General features: G+C 37.2%; 1 protein-coding gene across 1 annotated transcript; it reads right to left on the reverse strand.

Annotated features, from left to right (window-relative positions):
* Positions 1–5,143: 5,143 nt before the first annotated feature.
* Positions 5,144–17,992, reverse strand: LOC140235441 (acid-sensing ion channel 3-like). Its single transcript, XM_072315468.1, has 10 exons — positions 17,739–17,992; positions 16,535–16,702; positions 14,417–14,590; positions 13,626–13,750; positions 10,006–10,196; positions 9,185–9,329; positions 8,548–8,604; positions 6,532–6,703; positions 5,776–5,867; positions 5,144–5,286 (listed from the first exon to the last, which is right to left on the reverse strand). The coding sequence occupies exons 1-10, from the start codon at positions 17,990–17,992 to the stop codon at positions 5,144–5,146; spliced, it is 1,521 nt and encodes a 506-aa protein (XP_072171569.1).
* Between the last annotated feature and the right edge of the window lie 4,238 nt (positions 17,993–22,230).

Here is a 22,230-nt window from a genome sequence, read left to right on the forward strand (position 1 = left end):
AGTATTTTGACGTGATACCGACATCGTGTGAAAAAACAAAGGGCACTTATATGATAGCACAAAGTTTCAGCTACAAATTAAAATCTAGGAGAAATTCACTGAAGCATAAGTGAGATAGTGCTTGATAAAGATAGTCATGTCAATTTTCACATCTGGAAAAACTCCCTCCCATAGAGATAACACGTAATAGCGAAGATTGAGAAAGAAGTACTATGACCTTTGACCCCACTTTGCACACCCAAGATGGCATCTGAGCAATTAGTGGTTATTTTGTGAAAATTTCACAAAATAACCATGTTACAAGGATCATTTAATGATCCTTGTAACATGGTCTTTACGTGTGCAAAATATGAGAAAGATAGGACATATATTTACCAAGATACAGGGTGAAACATTTATGACCTTTGACCCTAATTTACATACCGAAGATGGCGTCTGATCAAGTAGTTGTTATTTTGTGAAATAATGTTCGTGACATGAACTAAACATATGCAAAATATGGTGGTGATAGGGTATGTTTTTCTTGAGTTATTTCACAGAAAGTTGCAGAAAGAAAGAAATTTTACAATACATCGAAGATACGCTTTAATTTCAACCAAGTTTTTTCACGTGATCCCGACAACGTATGAAAAAACGAAGGGCTTACTCACCATAGCCCTACGTCTCAGCTACAACATATTAAAATCTTAGAGCAATGCACTGAAGCATAAGTGAGCTAGTGCTCGATAAAGATAGTCATGTCAATTTTCATTTTCATAAAAATTGCACTCCCATAGAGATTACACGTAAACTGGTCAAATACGACAAGGTTACCTTCAATCCATTTTTTCGAGGTGATGTCGTCATCTCATAAAAATTGTGTAACTACATTTATGAAAGATCATTTCATAAGCTACAACATATTGAAATTTAGGTTAAAATTGGCAAAGGATAAGTGAGACACGCTCGAGTAAACTTGAAATTTCATGACGTCATTTTGAAAATTTACTTTTTTTACTTTATGAAGACATTTGATATCTTTTAATCATTTTTTCAGTATCGCCAACCCATGAAATGATATGTGCAACTCATCACCTTTCAAAATATGTAAAGAAAATGGGGGGTCACCGTTCATCCTGACGAGTAAAATCGGATTTAAAATTGGAGGTTTTTTGGAATAGTTGCACTGTATATCGCCATTGACGCGCGCGCGGAATTTCAACTTTGACGGGCCCGTATGACGTCATATTGAGTCGGATTGACTTGAAACTTGGTAGAAATATTCCTTGACATTTCAGGCATCTGATAAATGTGAAAAAACGGGAAATTTCTATTGCATATGAGCTGTGCGTGCGTATATGTGCGCGCGCGTACGCGTCGGTCCGATTTTTTCAATTTTTCAAAAAATGCTCAAAATGGTCTGAAACGTGTGCAAAAAGATTTTGAGCTCGATTGAAGCATACAAATAATTCAACGCGCGCGTACGCGCAAGTTTGAATAAAATATGAATTTTGATAATATGAGTAGAATGCGCTTGACTTGAAATATATGTGACGTAACTTTCATTGAAAATTTCCATTCCATTAATGAGATATGAATGAAAATGTGTTTTCATATAATGACGTCATAGTGACGTCACGGTCGACTAATCACTGTGATTTTACTAGATCTGTCGTCTTTGGGACACGATACATATAAGTTTGACATTGATAGGCAATGCACTTTCTGAGCTAACCTCTGCACAACTTTTGTCCAGAAATAAAGAAATAAAGAATCCGTACAGATACAGAAGGTGATCCGAGAGGATACTCGGATCACCTAATGACAAGGCCGTTGACATAGGAGTTTACATAACTTGCAGGCATCTATTGTTTTAGTGGAATGAACCCCCGATGATGGCTTGAATGACGCTACCCTTTAATAGTCCGTTACCATTTCTAACAATGCCACTCTCGAATGAAAATTGTGTGCATGTATTAGATAGATCTCTATCCGACATAAGTGTACTGGACAGTGACAACATCTTTACAAGAAGCTATTTTTTGTTTATTCTAGAGATATTTCAAATTATCGACTTTTATTACTTGACAGGGTGACTTCAAAATTCATGCCATCTGGCTCTCGGGAAAATTTCCTAGCCTGGCATGGCATTCATACACAGTCTGTACTGACATGATTGCATGACAAATATCACGATATTCTGGTCTAGCAACGTTTAAAATTTTATCTGAAAAGATTATACTACCTCGTCCTATATCATACCAAACTGTCTGATATTACGAAAATGGTTGCATAATATATTCGTTTGATGCAGAGAAGACAAATACAAAGGCAGTATAGTGTCAGAATGAGCAATTTTTAAACTTTTTAAGATATAAGCATGCTTGAGTGTCAACAAAAATCGAGAAGTTTCAAGATTGAGCTCCAAAAAGGGAAACTTTTTTTTTTTCATTATTTATCCAATAATTTTTAGGTTGAGACAATGAGATACTTATACTCGTTACCGTTCTGAGTCACTATAGTCTATGAAAAAGCAATTTTGAGCGATCGAGACCCGAGACTTGTTACGAACTGTTGCTAAGCAACCTCATCCACCAGGCTAAGTCGTAGAAAGGACAATGCAACGGTTAATCTTTATGAATTACGCAAATACCATCATGAATAATTACCATTTGACAGGGCGAAATTATGCGGCGTCAATTAAAGGTGCGACTGCACTCAGCATCTTACATATCTAATGTAGAATGCTCCTTTTTTGACAGTAGATTTCGTTCTCAGTGGAACAATCAAGACAGTTGGATAATTTTGCTATAACACACATTTCCCATAGACACCTGCCCGAGTATTTTCTTGACTCGTCTTCAACGTTTTAACACATACAAAGTCCGATGATATACATCTGTCTGTACAAAATATTCCAATCTTGCATTGTTTAGAAAGGTGCGATAGCCACAAGTCTATTTACAAGCAATTATACAAAATAATTATTATTGAGACTACGCAGTGCCACTAGATTTGTGCCTCTAGCGTACGTAAAATAATTCGACATTGAAAGCCATGTTCATAATCTCGATAAATAACTGCCTCACTTGATTTATACAAACTTTAATGATCCTTCTAAATTTGGATGATTGTGTATATGAAATCAGAAGCTGTAAGACAGTAATTGATAGCGTATCACTCGAATTCCAGGCATATTATGCCTATACCATGTACACCTCAAATGATTCAGTTTGTTCATTTAGGTGAATCTTAAACAAGAAAATAAAAAGAAGAATAAAATATATCAGTTCATCGCACTTTGAAATAATGAGTGCTCGATCAACCTTACATAACCTCAGAGTCATGTTAAATGGTATCTTATATTTTCACTATCGACAGATTATATTTTTGTCACCTTTTGCGACTGGAAGACCCCGTGGGCAGTCTGTGGACAAACTAATGACTCCAAAGGACAGTGTCCATTCTAACTGTCATGAAAGCCATGAGTGTATGACACAAGTTATTGAATCATCATGTTTTTCAGTAGCAAAATTTCCTATTTTTTCGTTTTAATTTCTAAAATGTGTAATATCACTTTAAAGGGTGTGTACAGTTCTGGTTGAGGTGAGGATTTAGCTTTTAACGTTTTGCGAGATATTCAGAAACCACTCTGTGAGATGTCAAAGAGCATGCAATTCTAAGGGTTATCAAAAGTTTATTTGATGAAAATCGGTTTTGAAATGGCCGAGATATCCAAAAACAAGGTGAAACAAAGAGATTCTAATAAAAGGCGTCTGTCGCCTTTTATTATTATCACTTTTTGGATATCTCAGCTATTTGAAAACCAATCTATATCAAATAAACGTTGAATCCTTCTTAGAATTACATGCTCTTTTATATTTCATAAGAGGTTTCTCATTATCTCACTTAGGAATGTTATAAACCTGAATCCCCACCTCAACCAGTACTGTACAGATGTTAGCAAATGTTGACATCATTAAGATTGTTTCCAATGCTTCAATATAAGTTATTGAACCATGTGTCGGTTTCACTATACACACAGTTTTGATAAACCTAAAAAAAAAGAAAACCTATGTCAGGGATTAAACAGTCAACTGAATAATGACAGAATATCTAACGATTAGAGAACATCATTTCTATCGAAAAAGACACTTCTTATAAGGATCATATAGTTTTGGTTGAGACCTAATTTCAGGTTTCTAACATTTTTGGGTGAGTTAATGAGAAACCTCTTATGAAATATGAAAGAGCATGTAATTCCATGAGGAATTCAACGTTTATTTGATGAAGATTGGTTTTGAAATGGCTGACATATCCAAAACAGAGCTATTCTAATAAAGTGTGGACCCACATTTTATTTCGATCGCTTTGTTTTACTTTGTTTTTGGATGTTTCAGTCATTCCAAACCCGATTTTCATCAAATAAGGCTTTGAATTCCTCTTAAAATGGTATGCTCTGTACTATTTCATAAATGTTTTCTTGGTATCTCGCAAAAAGTTAAAAGCCCAATTCTCATCTCCACCAATACTGTACCATCCCTTCAGTTTCTACAGAATACAAATAAGAAACGTTCTGATCTGCCACTTACGATGTCCTACTTGGAGTCAGTTAGCAAGATATCGTAGGAAACGAAATCTCAGGTGACTGACAGGCAAGCATAGTTGATATAGCTGCACGTCACGAGATCGACACCCACGAATCATACAGCCCAGGAGTCATACAGCCCACGAATCATACAGCCCAGGAGTTATACAGCCCATGAGTTATACAGCCCACGAGTTTGATACAGCCTGCGAGTCGTACAGCACATGAGTTCGACAGTAAGTAAAGAAGGCCCACGAGACACATTAATCAAAATCCCCGTGTTGTACTGTCAAACTCGTGGGCTGTTTTTACCTAGTGTCGAACCATAATGGGCCTTATTTTCCTAGTGTCGAACTCGTGGGTTGTATGACTCGCTGGATGACCCCGTTGATATCACCTCGTCAATGAAACAGTGTACGTACACATGTCATTACTTTCGTAAGGTACATGCATCACTTTGCATCACTATTTAATGATAACTCGCTTAACGGAACATTATTTCTTGGTCTCATTGTCAATCCATCCTCATGTTGATTCTTCGTTTGAAAACTGAGTTCATATAAGTTTCGGCTCTCTCTATTTGGACAACAGAGTTGTGGGGCGCCTTCTTGCAAGTCGATTATAGTAGAAATATGTCGAGTGACTGAAAAGGTCAAAGACTTCGAAGACAGTCAGAATGCTTCCCCCTAGCCAGAGTCCCATGGCTCCTCCGATGTCGCCTAACAAGAATCATGAGAAAGAGTTGTTTCAATAGCGACAGTTATCAAATCAACAAGTAAAGGCGGTTTTTATATAGATGGACAGTAATGAAATGGCGGGTCACTGTGTGACATTCGGCCTGGGGTTTTTATGGTCAGTATCTTGACTTCGATCAAACACAATAATCTATAAAGCGAATCAATTGCAGGTTTTTCCCCCAAATTGAAGTGTGTAAGACAGAGGGAATGGAAGGTGATGTTGTAGATTATAGATTTATACAGACATGTGACAGAGAGATAGATATAGATAAATCAATATACACTCCGATGTGGTTATCTTTCCCGTGATATGCTATGTCCGTGAATTCTTTGCACCTGCCTTTGTTTTAAGCTGACATTGTCCTCACAATGACACTGTATTCAAAGTACTGGTTTGAGATAGGATGGCTCCTCTATAATCTGAAATTTTAGGGCGTGGGTCAAGGAAGATGAACGACCGAGGAGGCTTACAGAGCAAGCTGAAGAAAGGATAGGCTTCTTGCTGGGTAATCTTTTCGATGCTGAGTTCCTTGAAGAAGAGATTGATGAAGACCATGTTATTTCTGCCAGAGGAGAGCACAAACAAGAAGCATTCCAGTTTATCACATATCCATTGACGTCTATGTTTTCTTTTCTTTCTGTTTTTTTTTTTTATTTGAGGGTATCAGATTATAACGTGGCACATTTGAATAATTCGCTTTTCATTCATAGCTTTATGTATACTTCAATTTATGTCCACATTCATTTATATACTAGTTATGACCACATCCATACATCTTTTACACGGGTATATTTCATTGATCATTAATCATAACTATGTATTAAATAGAATCCATACCAACCTACATAATTCGAAAGCAATATTCAGAAGTCCACGTGTACAAGAAACCGTTGATTGTCAGGCATGGAAAGTACTGCAGAATTTCGTGAAATGCAAAATGTTACATTTCCTTCACCTCTTCTTTGAAAGGGATGGAAACTTCTTTTGTCTTTTCACTTCTAAATAGATTGCGTAAACGTCCGTGGAGTCTACCATTTAATGTAATCAACAGCAACATATCCCAACTTCGTATATAAAGTCAAATGTTCTTTCTTTACACTAAGCGGGATGAGATTGAAACAGAAGAATTCGCAGATACAGGCACACACACTCAAACGCACTCACATATGACTGCGTCAGTCCTTCCAATGTGGCGCCACGTATTTACCGCAACCTGATGGACTCACCCGAAATAAGTGGAATCCACCGTGATGTTCAAGGACTGGCGGTAGAGTTCCGAAAGGCTCGACGCCCAAAAGCTCGATGGAAAATGCGCCTGAGATAGCACAGGCTCGTACGTGAGAGAGTAACAAGGAACTGGGCAGTCGCAGTTGTGCGACTCGGTGGAAATGAACTTTGCTGCGAGTTAGACAAAAAAAGGGGGAAAGTTGTGTCCCTGAGTGAACAAAAATATTTGTATTTTTAGAATTCATATGCTTTGAGATGTTACAAAGTTACACACAGATAGACAAATGTGCATATATTCATGAAGAGAAAGAGAGGGAGAGAAGGGGGGGGGGGAGAGCTTAATAAAGTTAAGCTTAATAATTAGTTCAGCTACCGGTATTTTTTTCTTATGAATTCACTTTGATTAGATCTATTGGTAATATGTGTACACCTCACCCATTTATTTACACATAGATTAATCAACGGCAATTAGTTCATAATCATTCTCTTTGGTTTAGGTTTGCTCTCGGCTATTAGCTGAGCAAACAAGGCATAATATGATACGTGTACTCAAGAGAGTACAAGTACTCGAACAAACCTCATCTCATTGGCAAATCAACCACTCTCACAGTCTCTTTAAACAGTTACCGATCATTATTGAGAGGGCCGATGGTCAATTACATAAATCACCTTTTATTTCTTAAAATGCCTATGTCTTCCATAATCCACGTGACAGAAATGCTCAATTTTGCTCAATGATCCCTCAATACACGTTTGACACGAGGTTAATGCCATCGTTTCATTACGCTGTCAGTATTCTAGTGATCGAAACGCTCTCAAATGAACGAATGGATAATTCAAAAAATGAATGTCTCATTGATTAAAAATATGTATGGAGGAATAAATCATGAATGATCAAAATCAAAAGCAAGACTGGCCTTTTCCTTTTACGCATGCGCTGAATAGGGCATGCTGTTTTTGTTTCTATGTTTGTGAGAATACATTGTAGATTTTATTGAGATGATATTTGTCACTATGGTAATTCAAGCTGAACCGGTTCAAAGTCAATAATTTCAAAGAAAAATCATTACCCACTAGTTAAAGAAACAACATGATAATAGTCCCCAGCGCAAAAGCAAAAACATAGGCGCACATACAAAAAAACAATACAGAAACAAAATGAGGAAAAACACAACAATCGACCAAAAACACAAATAATTCATAGAATACAACAATTAAAACAAAATATCATTGTGTTTTAAAGTCTCGTTCTTATGATGAAGTGACAAAACAAAAATGACGCCATTATCAACTGATTATCGTATCTGCCTACGATTTGCTAATGATTTATTTCGCGAAGACACGTTTGTTGCTGTTGTTGTTGTTGTTGTTGCTGTTGCTGTTTTTCCCCTCTGGTGGACAACTTCACATCAGTCTTTAAAATCCACTTAATTACCCTTTGAAATGACGGCGATTATTATAGCCCTGCATAACCCCTTTTACCATTACCTAATGTGAATGTTGATAATCAGTCAAAACCATTCGAGGTCGAAAATACTGGGGAACCTAATTGCCCAGTGAGGCACTTTCCGGAAATTAAGGATTTTTACTACAGCAAGTCCTCGTCAGTGGACTTGCTAATGCGATATTGATGGACTTTCATGATGTGTTGCGTTCGTCCAATTTCATTTGCCAGCAGAGCCTGCTGATCTGAAAATGACGAATGCAACTTAGGTCGTCAATAAATCAGTGATTATCATCTTAATACTCAGAAACACAGCTTTGGGATGATGGATCTCAATGCCAGTTGTCATCCAGCGCGCCACGCAGAAATTAAAGGTTACCAAATAATAATGATAATGATAATCAGGACAACGTTACCATGATTGATCGGAATTCTACGGTGACATAGTCTATGAAGGAAGGACGTCATTCACTCATGTCGACACGTCTGAAATTGATTCCTACTGAGTTTTAATATGGGGTTATTACTATTATTATAGACATTTTTTGCTATCACTTTATAGCATCTTTACCTCTAGCTGTTGATGCACATGTGTAAAGATCCACAGGATTGCACACATCAGCGTGGCCTGAAATAAAAGCAAATATGCACTGGTCAGTATAAGCCCTATTAATGTATAAAAGTATACTAGTAACAGACAAAATCTATTAGCGCGTGCGCACCCACTCCAACAAACAAACACACACACACACACACACACACACACGTATATATGCATAGGTCCTATGCATGTACAAATATGAAGAGCATGCTTCCAAAAGGCTCTAAATCCAACATCTATCAATAGATTTAGCACCTTTTGGTCGAAAGCTCACATACATATTGTATATAGATAGATATATATATATATTGATATACATATTGATTTACATTAGATTTATCGGCATACAAGTTATATCATACAACACTGTACCACTGCTTCATGCACAAATAGGAGATGGATCCCATTACGTTAAGATAAAAAAGTAAACATAAACAAAAATCAATGAAATGGATCATGACAGCTGAGAGAAGAAAATAATAAAAACAATGTCTGTCATAAGAAAGTAAGAAGGGTAGAAGTCCAGTAAACATATTGGATACATAACATGTTACTCTATTCCATCTTAACACTGGAGTCTCCTCCGTCCCCAAAGGTAACATCTCACCTGGCATATGTGGCTCTCTGCAGCCACACTCCCTCACGACAAAGTCCGTCTGACATTCTTCCCTACAGCCGTTAGACGTGTAGTGGGAGTAATACTTTAGCGGCTTGCTGCCACACACTCCGTGCGGAGGTGGTAAGTTGTTCACCTGTATAAGGACCATCATGTGGTAGTTTGTTTGTGTGTGCGGTTTTTTTTTTAGATACCAAGTATTTTGTTTAATTCCTAATTTGTTCATTCTAAAAGTTTGGTCTTGATTACACGAATGGTGAAATAAAGGCATTAGTGCTTTCATTGTATGTGTGTGAATTGGAGTCAAACCAGAAATAATGATGAAAATATCGTTTTTAAGATTTTCTGGGGTGTTCTAACTTTGTCTATGTATAAACAGTACGATGTTCCCTTTCCCGTTTGTACACCCACCACAAACCCCACACCCACATGCAAACACACATAATTTTGTGTGTTGTACGATGAAAACTTTGATTACTATTTTTTTTTAGGAAAACCCCCATTATGAATACAAATACAATTAAATGATATACATAATCATAATTGTTTTGACAAACAGAGTCTAAAGAGAACAGAATTTGTTACATGAGTTCACGTTCTACAACTAATATAAAAACAGGTCAAATCTGAAATAATTCACTGATAATATAACGTATAATGACACTCTGGTTCACCTCACAAGAAAGGATAAAATCTCAAGAAGTGCCATCAATTATGCGAACAATGACTACAATGGTGGCCATAATGAAGGTGAATAAAATATAAACCATCTCTCACACACCACAGTATTGCATTTCAATTCAAGCAATCACCTCTCTTATTTCCAGACCGACTAGATTTTCCGTGCCGGGTCCCACGGCAAATCCGAGCTCTGAAACCAAAGGCACTTCGTTCCTGTCATAGACCATCACTTGGAACCCGCTGGACACGCGATGGAAGTCGCTAGAGTAGTAATAGTCCCACTGTTGTGCGTCCAGAATCAAACCTAGACCGTATGTCTTTCCTGTGCGGATTGTAGAATGTCATATAACAAAGGAGGTTTGTGCCCATTCTTAAACTGTTGTTTAAATGCACTAAATTCAGTTGTATTCGTGAGGCGGTTGTATTCAGCATAAATGCCACCCTGACGTGTGTTGTCTGATAAAAATTAATGATAGAGTCTATTAAAAAAGATATAAAAATGACAGACTCTTAAATTCTCCCGTGAAAAAGTCATGATAACAAAGGACATGTGTACTTATAAAGTGCAGCATTAGTAACAGATGAGTCAGACACAACGAAAACAATAATAAAGTGCGAAAACGGAACTGATACCAGTATGGTGATGAGAAACAACATTGTAGACCTACATAATATAATTCATGTTTATAACAATGATAACGGCAATACTACATACAATGTAATTATACGTTTAACAAACATACAGATACCAATATGTATCTTACTATTGGTATCTGTATCAAACATACAGATATCAATAGGTATCTTGGTACAACCGTACCAAGTATTTGATATTATCATCAGAGCTGTCAGTATGACGACGGTGCTTGAAACTCTGAACAATGACATTATTGAATAATTTGAGTATTTTAATAATGTCTGCTGCTTGCCCGAACTAGATATTTTACGACCAAAACAATAAAATTGATCGTTATAGTCAAAGTTTGGTATATTATGTGAAGGCATCAATCATATTTGTATGAAGTTTATCTAACTTGACTAGCAACAGCAGCAACAACAGCAAACAAACATTTAAAGTAAAGTTTTTGTGACAGCTAATTACAACCTATAGAGGCAATACGATTAATTCATAAACATCTTTAAAGGTATTATTGACCGATAACTGATGTTACCAGTCGATTGCACACGCATCGAGCGATGTCCTGAATAACGTCTGTCAGATACATTTTGAAGATTATTGAACATCGTTCATCAGTTCTTTCCTCGACACGTAAGGCGTACATAATAAAAGCGAACCGATGATCGAGTTTCATTAAATTCGCATGAGCAGCAGATGAAGTTAATGGAGCCGGCATTCTGGCGCCGTGTATTTATCTTCCTTAACCAATTAGCATCAAGGATACAATGACGCATTTATTGAGTGTTGATATCGCTCTTATAATACGGAGGTGAGGACAGTTACCTACAATCGATGTTTTGGTTTAAAGTACTAAGACTCTGTTTAGTTTCTAAAACTAATTCCCCAATGCCGACATTATACTTTAATGAAACTGACATTAATGTTTATCATCATGGCCGCCTTTACATCCAGTCATGATACTATTTGGGTTCTGGCTTAGGGTCAAATTAATACAAGACATAGATCAATGCAAGAATCAATAATTATAACGAAAGAAATGATAGTTTTGTTCCTTGTATATAACAGAGATGCAAGTATCGACATGGTACTGATATTGCATGATTGGCGCTATGATTATATTAATATTTATGCTGTGATGTGCACATCATCATGTTTGCATTTGGGGGAAAAAAAAACTCGACTTGATGGCGCTTTCAGTCGCTTCATTGGATCATGGACCATGGTTCATGACTGGATCAACCTGCAATGTGTTTACACAGGCATCAACGTGATTAATCCCAAAGGTCGCCAGTGTGGAGATATCCCATTACCATCCAGAACCTGTATCCACTATAAATTGTGGCAAGTCAGTGCGATGCAAGTATTTGCAGTGGCAGAAATAGTGATAAAAGAGCCAACGAATACATAGAGTCAGGATAATTTGATGATTGGAATTTGAAAGCTATCCAGTTAAAGCAAAAACCATCTTTCTACTCAGACCAGCATACCATTCCATTGGCAATGAAACAGAAGACTTGCTGCTGATGCCTTTCTATACGTACCCAAAATTTACCGGTAATTGTGAATCAGTACATCCATACACTCTAAAAAATAAAATAGTAAATCAACGTTTTAAATGTTGTCTCCAACCTTTTGTTAAATTTAAATTTTAATACTCGAAATTATAGATTTAGCACTCAAAATATTGGACTACATTTCTGAAATGGTAAATCTAATACTTTGAGTGCTACACTTAACATTTGCAAAAAGGTTACAGAAGTGACAACGTGTAAGCTGTTAATTTACCATTTCATTCTTTCAGAGTGTAAGATTGAGTTACAAGTTCAACTCTGGCCTGTATATCGATTGCTCTTATAGTATAGAAAATACAAAATGGGTATAAGACTGACATCGAAAAATCTCTTGCTTCGTTTCTGCAACCCATTAGATAAAGAGATACGTGTATAAAGAGAATGAAAGGTGTCATCTTGGCTTTATATTTCAGTACTCTCTCTATCTCTCTGAGGAATTCACTCAATACAAGAAAATTATCATTTCTTTCTTTCTTTCTTTTTTCCAGCAGGTTCCTTATCATCTGTTCTCCCCCCCCCCCCCCAGTATGATAGATTGAATGTCATGCACTTCAGACTGAATCCATTTGGTTTTAAATTCAATTAAACTGACAATCCTACGGAAGAATAAAACACAAACATAATTCATAATAATATACTGCTGAGCAAATGCGCTAATGCTCGTAGAACATATCGGTAAAAAGTGAGGAAAAGCGGACGATCAAAAGTAATGAATTCTTGAGCTTCGGGGCTGCCGTACGCTAGATGAGAAGAACATAACAGTTCGTAAAATTCCGACAGGACAATGATAATAAAGATAATAAAACATGAGAATCAACGTTTTTTTTTCACGTTTCCAGTATAAAATGAAAGACCACTTGACATGCCGCCTCCAGAAAGCAGAGGGAATAGTATCACCTTTAGCATAACAAGTCGAGGGAGTGTGCGCTTTTTCACGAAAAAAAGAAAAGAAAAAGAAATGTAGTGGAGTTCCCTCTTTGTATTGATGTCTCATTCACTTTATCTACATTATGAAGAGTTCACTTGCAAAAAAAAGAGGGAGTCTAGCTCCATCTCATATCATTTGGTAGCATTCCACATGCATAAATAGAAATTCATCATCTGCATCAAACTGATCATAGTTCAGCTCCCAAGAGTTCAAGAAAGTTTGTTAAAAATGTATCTTTTGTTAATATTTGTTATATATATATATATATATATATATATATATATATATATATATATCCTTTTTACTCGTTTGTGACTGCACCGCCATAAATTATTCATTACCCTTTATTTTCTGTGTCATCTTATGCCTGAAAAGTGGGAATACTAATGTGGAATTTAATTGAACTGAATAGATTTAAACATATTAATAAGTTATGGAGTGATCGAAGCCATTTCGCGTGAAGAAGAATCCAACTTAATTTATTATCACAATCAGAGCCAGGCATATTTCGAAACATCTGCTGAAAATCAAGTTTTACAAACTATGAACAAAAAATGGCGTGTTAGCTGAAGATTATACCAGGATAGTCATAGTTACTCTTTAAATTCATACCTGATGTGTCAATCTTTAAGGGTTCAACGCCGTTTGTGCCAGTGTTAAACGTGAAGCAGACTCCAAAATCGAAGATGTCGAAGGAAAAATTTCTTGGGGTAAGAAGTTCTGTTCCCCAGAATCCACTGTAAATCAAGATCAATAAAAGGTTAGCCGAATTCATTCTGATCAATTATTTTCATAGGTTATGGTGTTTTCTTTTCTTTCTTTTTTATTTCGCTTAACATTTACATCATTTCGGCGAACATTACACCGCGTAAGCATGACATCAAAATTTCTAAAAACTTATCATGCTTATATTGTAAACGGAAATGTAATCGGGTAGTAAAAATGAAATCTGCGTCAGTAAAGTATAATTTTCAATCAAATATTTTACACTTTTCTGCTATTAATGCCCACATAACATGTAAGTTCGTGTACGTTCATCATTTTATTATAAAATATTACAACACATTTATATTTTTCTTGAAAACACAACGTTTTTACGATTACTGCCATGTCTACGTTGTTTCATTTCGACAAATTAGAAGCAAAATGTTTGGCAGCCTACAAATAGCATGATGCGATATATGAGAAAAGAAAAAGAATTAACAGAAGTCTTCTCTGAATTCGTATCACAGCCACACCAAATTAATACGCAGTCAGTAAGCAACTTAATAATGGGATCCACCGAGCACTTTAAAATTTTGAATGTGCAATATCCTATAAAGTGATTCAAAAAGTTAAGCTATCCCGATATGTAAACCGCTGCAAGTGTTAAGAGGGTACGATAATGTAGAACAAGGACTTACTATACAAATGAGTCTTCTATTTTATGGGATAGATTGTAGTATAATTCGGAAGAGTTTACGTTGCCAAGAGTGCTCAGGTACTTTGTATAATTCACGCGATTAAATCCATAGTTTGCATTGTACGTTTCCATCAGGAGAGACAAAAAGTCGACATGATCCTCTAATTCAGTCCTCCTGCGATGATGATGCGAAAAGAGATAATAAAAACAATATACAGTGAAATGGTAATTGTTCCCACCTTTCTCATGCACTTACTAAATAAAGGATGTCGAAATTGAATGGGCAGCCTCGATAAAGAACTCAGTGGAGTTAATATGGCCCAAAGGAGAATAGTACTTCGAGGCGTTGAACCCTTCAACTGAGGACCTGACATAGAGATCTTGCAGAAAGTCTGCCATATCCGGATTCTTTTCCACTACAGATTTCCTGACCACAGAAAGGGAGAGTAAAGGTAGAGTCAGGGAAAGCGACGGGATGAAAAGGTGTTGGAATCTGGGATACGGGTGGAAGTGGAGGTGTGGATGCGGCTCCGGTGCGGGGTGTTGGAAGTGGTTACGGAGGAGATCAGTGGTGCTGGTGCGGCGTTGTTCGGGAGTATACTTTGCGAAGAAGGTTCGGTGAGGGTGTGAAGGTTTGGAGGCGGTTCATGCGGTGTTCATGCAGGTGAAATGCAGGAGAGCGGTTGAGCGTAGATAGAAGGCGGTAAAATGGATCTAGGGATTATGGCTTTTGTAAGTACATTGTGCCCTCTTATGGTATACATGAGAATATCTATATATTTCTCGAAGTTAGTATGACATGCAGATATTATTGTAACAGGAAAAGAAAAGAAAACAACAAAAAAAAGACTTAAATTCATTTCTTCGAAATCAATTTAAGAATACAGTGTAGATTCGATTTCAGTTTCCATTGGACATGATGTTAAATATCCACAAGATCAATAATGCACACTGGTACTACTCTACAGCATGTAGTGGTACCGATGATTGTGTTCCCGAAAAGAAACAGCTTTAAGCGTGTCAAATATTCATTGGATGTCAACTTCTATTTCTATTGACTCACTGCAATCAATCCAATAGAGGTTTGTTCACCACTTTGATGTCGCGTACAAAATATCAATTTGAAACTGATTTTGCCTTAATAATTCCTTTGTTGAAACAGGGATAGAAAAGTGTCCATATCTTTAATTGTCCACAAGGCCGTGCGAAGATAGACAACAACTGAAAATATTGCGATTGATATTCACGAATGAAAAGTAGAGTGCATAAAGGCAGTATACCTATTATATTAAATGGAGTCACCTAGCAAAGAATTCAAAGAGAACATAAGCCAATATCCGAGTTGCAATCACCTTAAAAAGGTGACCTTCAAAATAATAATCATAGTGGATGTGTGCAAAGGTGAAACGGTGTGCAGTTTCATACCATACATGTCGATTCATTAGAAAAGAGCCTTGGAATCCAAACTCAAACAAACGCGAACATTGATTTTAATAAAAATGTCCGAGATACCATTATATCCCACATTATGTCATTTCTTTCAACGTTTGGAGTAGACTGTAACAGAATTTTATTTTCGAAATTGATTATGGTATCATAAGATAATTCGACTTCTTTTGAATCCTGGCTGGATCAGAATAGAGCCCCTCCATGGTATCTCAAGGCTCACAAATTCGAAATGATTCATCATTTCTCCATCCAAGTAAATGATTATCACGAGATTATACAATCAAAAGATAAGGAACGATGCCCATTGCAAATGGAATCTGAGAATATTACCTCGTAAAACTGATTAGTAAAAAGCTACATATTTACGAATTCCCGGACAAACTTTAGAGAAGGCGCATGAGCAAATTGATCGTGCAAATTGGTATGAACATATCCAATCTCTTTTCAGAAAGAAGATTATCCTTCGTCGTCTTCTAAATAATACTACTACCAATACCAATACGTAGCAATTAATATCAATATCAATATTAACATTAATATTATTATCAATTACAACAGAAATAAAGATAATAATGACAATAATAATATTAACAAAATTACGAGCGTTTCATGCGATTTTTTTTTTTTTACATCACTGTTATAATACATACCTCTGGACAAACTTTCCTACCTGAAATTATTGTAATTGCAAAGTGCGACTGTTGGAAACGTGAGCTCAGTGACGTAGTTAATCTCCACGTCTACACTCTTCGGGTGCCCGGAGTAGTAGCGACACCTGTCGAAGATCTGATACCCCATAACCCCCATGGCAGTCAGCAGAACAACCAGCCACACCATTCTAGTACGACAGAAAAATACAGCGATTTGATTTGATTCGATTTGACTTGATTTGATTTGATTTGATTAACTTGGATGAAATGTCATCTCAATGCACATAATTTCTACTTTTTGCTCCGAGTAAGAATATATCGCTGCTACGCTAAAACATGAGATTCAATAGACGTGAAATGACACAGTAGTCTTTTAATTTGAAAAGAAAAGTCTGTGGTAATATAATGCCTAAGTTCTAGTCAAAGGGTATTTTTTTATTGTTTGGTATGTCATTGACAATGTAAAAGCAGTTATGATGCAAGAAGGTAGCGAGAAAGAACGACCGTAGTGTGTGCGTGTGATTACGTTTTTTTTTTTTTTTCGGTCGGGGGGAGGGAGTGGGAGATATATATTATTGGTCACAAGTCAAGTGCAGAAAGCGTAAAACACTATGCAATTAGGTGTTGAGATTCTTCCGTAACATTGAACAAAAACATTATGAATTAACGGTATTCAAACACTCACATGTTGTTGTTTTTGTTGTACATTGTTAGCCCGATGTTAATGATAATACCTAATACCAAACGTCTTTCATCTATTTCATAACGTAAAGGAAAACGCCTGGTCAATGCTAGTGCCAAATAAAGATTTAGTACATAATGAATTAGGTCCTATGCTATGTACGGCAACCTGCAAGTCTCATTACATGTCAGCTGTTAATTTCATTCCATGTGTATCTCTATCCTATTTTAGCATTTTTTTTAGAATACCACTTTCTTTCTGATGATCGAGAAGCATCTTTTTTGTGTCCTTTGTCATAACAAAATGCGATTGGTGAATACAGCTTCAGAAAGGTTTCATTGAAAGGACACACAATCAACAAAGACAACATGAATTCATTATAATTTCGTTTTCACACGACTTGTACATTTAAAACAAGTCAAGGTATGTAATTATACACCGCAGTTAACGAAAATCAGGAATTTGAGATGTACTGATTTTTATACTGGAAGAGTTTGTTTCGTTTCACCAAAGGTAAACTTGGATGATGCCACTATCCTCACCTTCTGCTCTTAATTTCATGACCGTTGAACAGGTATTTCAAGCCCGAGACGCTAACGGTGTCTGGTAGCCCTTTGGATAGTACGGCGAGCCACGTTACCCGGTCTCTGTAGCGCGGGAAGGTTTTGATTGGAAGAGGTCCGGCCTGCTTTAAAGCCGTTGCCACCACGCCCTTCTCCAAATCCCTATCCAAGTATGTCATCCTCGGCACCGATTCCTCCATCGCCTCGGCAACATGGATCATCCGTGAAGGCATCCTGATGTCGTCTGTATTTACCACGCGTCAAAACAATCCGTACTGGCTTTTCTTCATTCATGTCATATCGGAACAATGTTTCCGAGTCGGCATCCTTTTGTAAACACCAGTTCATTCCATTGTAAGTGTCATGACATAGCAATACATGTACATAACTGAAGTACAACCTTTCGTTACATCGGCCGGGCTTTATACGTAATCGTGGCAAGTACTACACCTCTCTAACACAATATAAGCTGCAATTTCGAACAGAATGAAGGTGAAAAGAATCCGAGTTAGGTACCAAATGAAAGGGCAGCTAGGATTTAGATTTTGAATGTGAGTCGTCGATATTAAATGCCCTCATTGCTCTGAAAGTGATCCTTATTTCCATTCTTCTCCTGAATCAAATATGAAATCACACAGTCACCTCTAACTGGGCCGCAATCGAAAATCTCTTACCAATTCCCCAGTGATTAACCATGGTGTTTGGGGAGTACGCTTTGGCGTTGACCTCGGCGCTGATTGGTCTATTTTGCTGTATTCCTGCCACCATGGCAACATGATATATTGATCTCTCTGGTGTTTTATCCTCTGTTTACCCAGTTCCAAATGCGTCATTGATGTAGCCGGATGATTGGGCTCGCTAAAACCATTTCCCCTCTTTTTATTATTATTTTTTTTTTACACGATACTTCACTTGGCTTGCCTATTAGCTGGTGATTAGAAAAGGGATCCATTTAATAGCCATTCATCTGTAGCCTGCACCTTTTGCGGTCATTTCGACACATAGTTACTATGACTGTTGTGTGGGTTTCACGTTGCTTACAAATTGTACGCCATGCAAGTAGGCCTTCATGATATAGGCCTATCAGAACTTGAGCATTTTGTGAGAACGAAATGTTGAGCATATACCAAGGGAAACTCTGCTTAGAAACATGGAAAGTTATGGGAATAACATACCCGACAAAAGAAAAAAATGGATTCCCTGCTTGGTTTCTTTTAAGCAAAAAATCACATAAACATTCATATTCTTGTTTGTGAAGACATGACTCATGAAGTGGCGAAACACACCGAGACATTATATGCTTTGGTTATATTGCTCGATTTTCCTTCTTCAATTAAATAGGCCTACAACGTGCTATGATTAAATGATGTCTGAATTTTGTTTCCCCCTCCTCCTATCGTCTTAAGCCCGCCGCACGCTATACGACTCACGACTATACGACTGACAGACTTTGGATCTGAAATAAACAAGCGGTGTTTATTCTGAAGCTATTAAGATTTATTTCGGATCCAAAGTCTGTCAGCCGTATAGTCGTGAGTCGTATAGTGTGCGGCGATGTTTGAAAATTCGCATGTAACTTAAGAAAAGGAAATGGTTTGCAGATTCCAAACAGAAACAAAACAAAATCACCACCTCTTGTTACTTAGACGAACAGACCTTATTTCATTTTCGTATTAACGAACTTACGGAATAAGGAACTGACACCGATGCCGGCTGTTACACATAGTATTATCACCCTGACACCAAAATGACAATCAGGGTATAACCATCCTTATGATGTTCTACTGTATGACACGGTATTGCTCAATGATGCTCATAATACACTGGAATTAGCTGAACAAGAGCATAATGTATGCACGTGATCATGTCAGCACGACTGATGGCTTATGATTTTAATACTATCCCCGCCGCGCACGATACAATCAGACCGGTCGCACGACAATACGACATGTCAAATCTCTACGACTGGCACTAAGACCCGATATCACTGGAAACTGGCAATGCTGGTGACGTTACACTTCCGGTCTTAATGTCGTACGTCAGGTAAATCGTGACAAAGTCGTGTGGTGTGCGATGATCTTAAAAAGAGCTTACCCTCATCCTGGCTATTCTGAAGCATGACCACAATTGATTTGAAAGGCGTGTCATCTTGTCAACCTGTCATATCGTTGTCTCTTGGTGAATGACGCCAGCAAACAGCGTTTGACATCTTGAGATGAGCATTGTCCAATCTTATCAAAAAGAAAACCTCACTCTCATCGGCAAACCTTCAATACTCCCTCCATAATCATGAGATTCGCCATCACATTCATCTTATTCTGGTCCTTCGAGCTTCACTAAAGCTGCAAGGTAAAAATCCTGTCACAATGGTTTCATTTCTGTGCTTCACTGTTGATTCTTCAGATGTGTTTTGATGACTGAATTAGTTATAAACTCATGTGACATTTTCATACGTTTATGCACCCCCATCAACTAGTGATATTGACAAAAAGGGGGAGAGAAAGAAGGAAAAAACCCTCGCTGTCTACTCCCCAAAAGCAGAAGTACTACCTTCCAGATCTTTTGTCGGTTCAGTAAATTTTCACTGTTGTGCATACGAAATGTTAATCTTTCTATTCAGAGAAACTTCTAACTGGTCCAGAGTTGTCCTTTTAGAGAATTAAAACGCGGTCTCCGCAGTCCTCTTGTTTCTCGCTGGTGGCTTGCTTCCGTTCCACGTGACTCGTATATGCTTCAACGTTTTACGTCATAAGATAATTGTCTTCACCATAACCTAATGGTAATATTGCAACATAAGTTTGTCCACTTGTTATATCAAAGCAAATTGCTTTTGAGTGAAAACCTAAATTCTTTATAGAAATTTAAATGTTTCCAGTAGTTATAAATTTTATAGTGTGTGTTACTCTGCACACCTTGGTGTCCGAGTTAATCTTTATTCATGAGAGCGAAAAACACTTTTTTTTTTCTTTAGGATTCCTCCTACCTATCAGATCAATTGAAGATTCAATCAACCTCATCTCTCCTCATAATCAAAGGATTGAATCAGAGGAACCATTAATGTCGATTAGTAATTACAGTTGACCATTCCACATTCTCTTTGATCTCCATTGATTAACATTTCTCAACATTCTTACGCAAGTGCCATCATAATTTGATGCCAATCGAAGCCGTGTAGGGGTGAGAAATGAGGTAATGCAGTTATACAATTCTCAGAATGTACACTTAAAGCAAAGGGCAATGTAAACGTCGGGCAATTAGCAATGTCACGTGAGGTTATGCATAATATTAAAAGTCAACAGAGCAATGATTAGTGTTCTCTATACGTACATCGCGACATCGGCCAATGAAATTGCGCCGTGCATTGGTATTGTAGTGCTGAGGCGTGGCTTGTATGGGCAGAGATCGTTGAGAATGCGTCACTAGCGAGAGCCATTTCCTTGGAACGTGGCCTTTAGAATGTTGTAACTGAAGTCTTTGAATAACTAATTTTGCTGCCAGCTTCTGTAGCAAAAAGCAAAGCAATCAACCAAGCTTATTCTCATTAATGCAGCCTATACGTTTTGCAGGTAGGGCCGTTGGGCAAATTAAGGAGCTTCCCATTTATTATGCATTTCTAAACTTTCGTAGGCGAATTTACCAATTTCACTGGTCTCAATGACTATCTGAATCATTCACTGCTAAATCATTCAGTTTGAGTGGTGCCTTCTCTTGAACTCTTGCATGATAATCACATTCGCAAATATAAAGAGATCCTATACCGCTGGCTTTCATCGATTATGACCAACGCGGCATTGCTCTCAACGCCCTTTTGTGCTGGGTTGTCATTTGGCACAATAGTGTCACAGAAATCCCGCGGCATTGTACAAACTGCCCAAAGTCCCTGCATGGTACAGAGAGGTTAAGGCAGATCAGAGATCTCAGATAGATAAGAGATTCACAAATCGGAGCCTGCAGGCAAGAGAAAGATAAGGCATATATATATATATATATATATATATATATATATATATATATATATATAGATGGGATACTTTCTTGTCAAAATGCATCCCTGCTCTGCTGTCCGACTCCTGGGTTAGGAATTACTGTGATATCCCATTCTTCAACAGACATTTAAAAAAAGAAATGACTCTATTAAAAAAAAAAATGACCTTAAGTCTTTTTGTGGTATAATCTAATGTCACGGCATTTCCTAGCGTCAAGGACTACCATTTTATGTGGTAAGCGTCAACTTTGATGTCATGTGCATGGAATCTCGCTGTAGTTTCAGGGTCTCATTGAAAATTAAAGAAAAAGAAGAGAACCTAAACAAACAAACAAACAAAAAACAAACAAACAAACAAAAGACCGACAAGAAAAGAAAGACCTGAATTTTGTCATCGTATTGGCACAAGGAAACACAGGTTTCTGATTATTCTAACCAGAACGGGCAGGCCTTGGGAAACGCATTAAGCATTGTTAAATGAACGAA

The sequence above is a fragment of the Diadema setosum genome, chromosome 11 (assembly GCF_964275005.1).
Source record: "Diadema setosum chromosome 11, eeDiaSeto1, whole genome shotgun sequence".
In the NCBI taxonomy this organism is placed as follows: Eukaryota; Metazoa; Echinodermata; class Echinoidea; order Diadematoida; family Diadematidae; genus Diadema; species Diadema setosum.

Excerpts from the sequence above, each read along its gene's own strand:
- LOC140235441 (XM_072315468.1), bottom strand. The coding sequence starts at position 17,992 with ATGCCTTCACGGATGATCCATGTTGCCGAGGCGATGGAGGAATCGGTG. Across the intron at positions 13,751-14,416 it reads ATAGAAGACTCATTTGTATA|TGGATTCTGGGGAACAGAAC; the intron begins GTAAGTCCTTGT and ends CTTGATTTACAG. Across the intron at positions 6,704-8,547 it reads ATGTGCATCAACAGCTAGAG|CAAAGTTCATTTCCACCGAG; the intron begins GTAAAGATGCTA and ends TCTAACTCGCAG.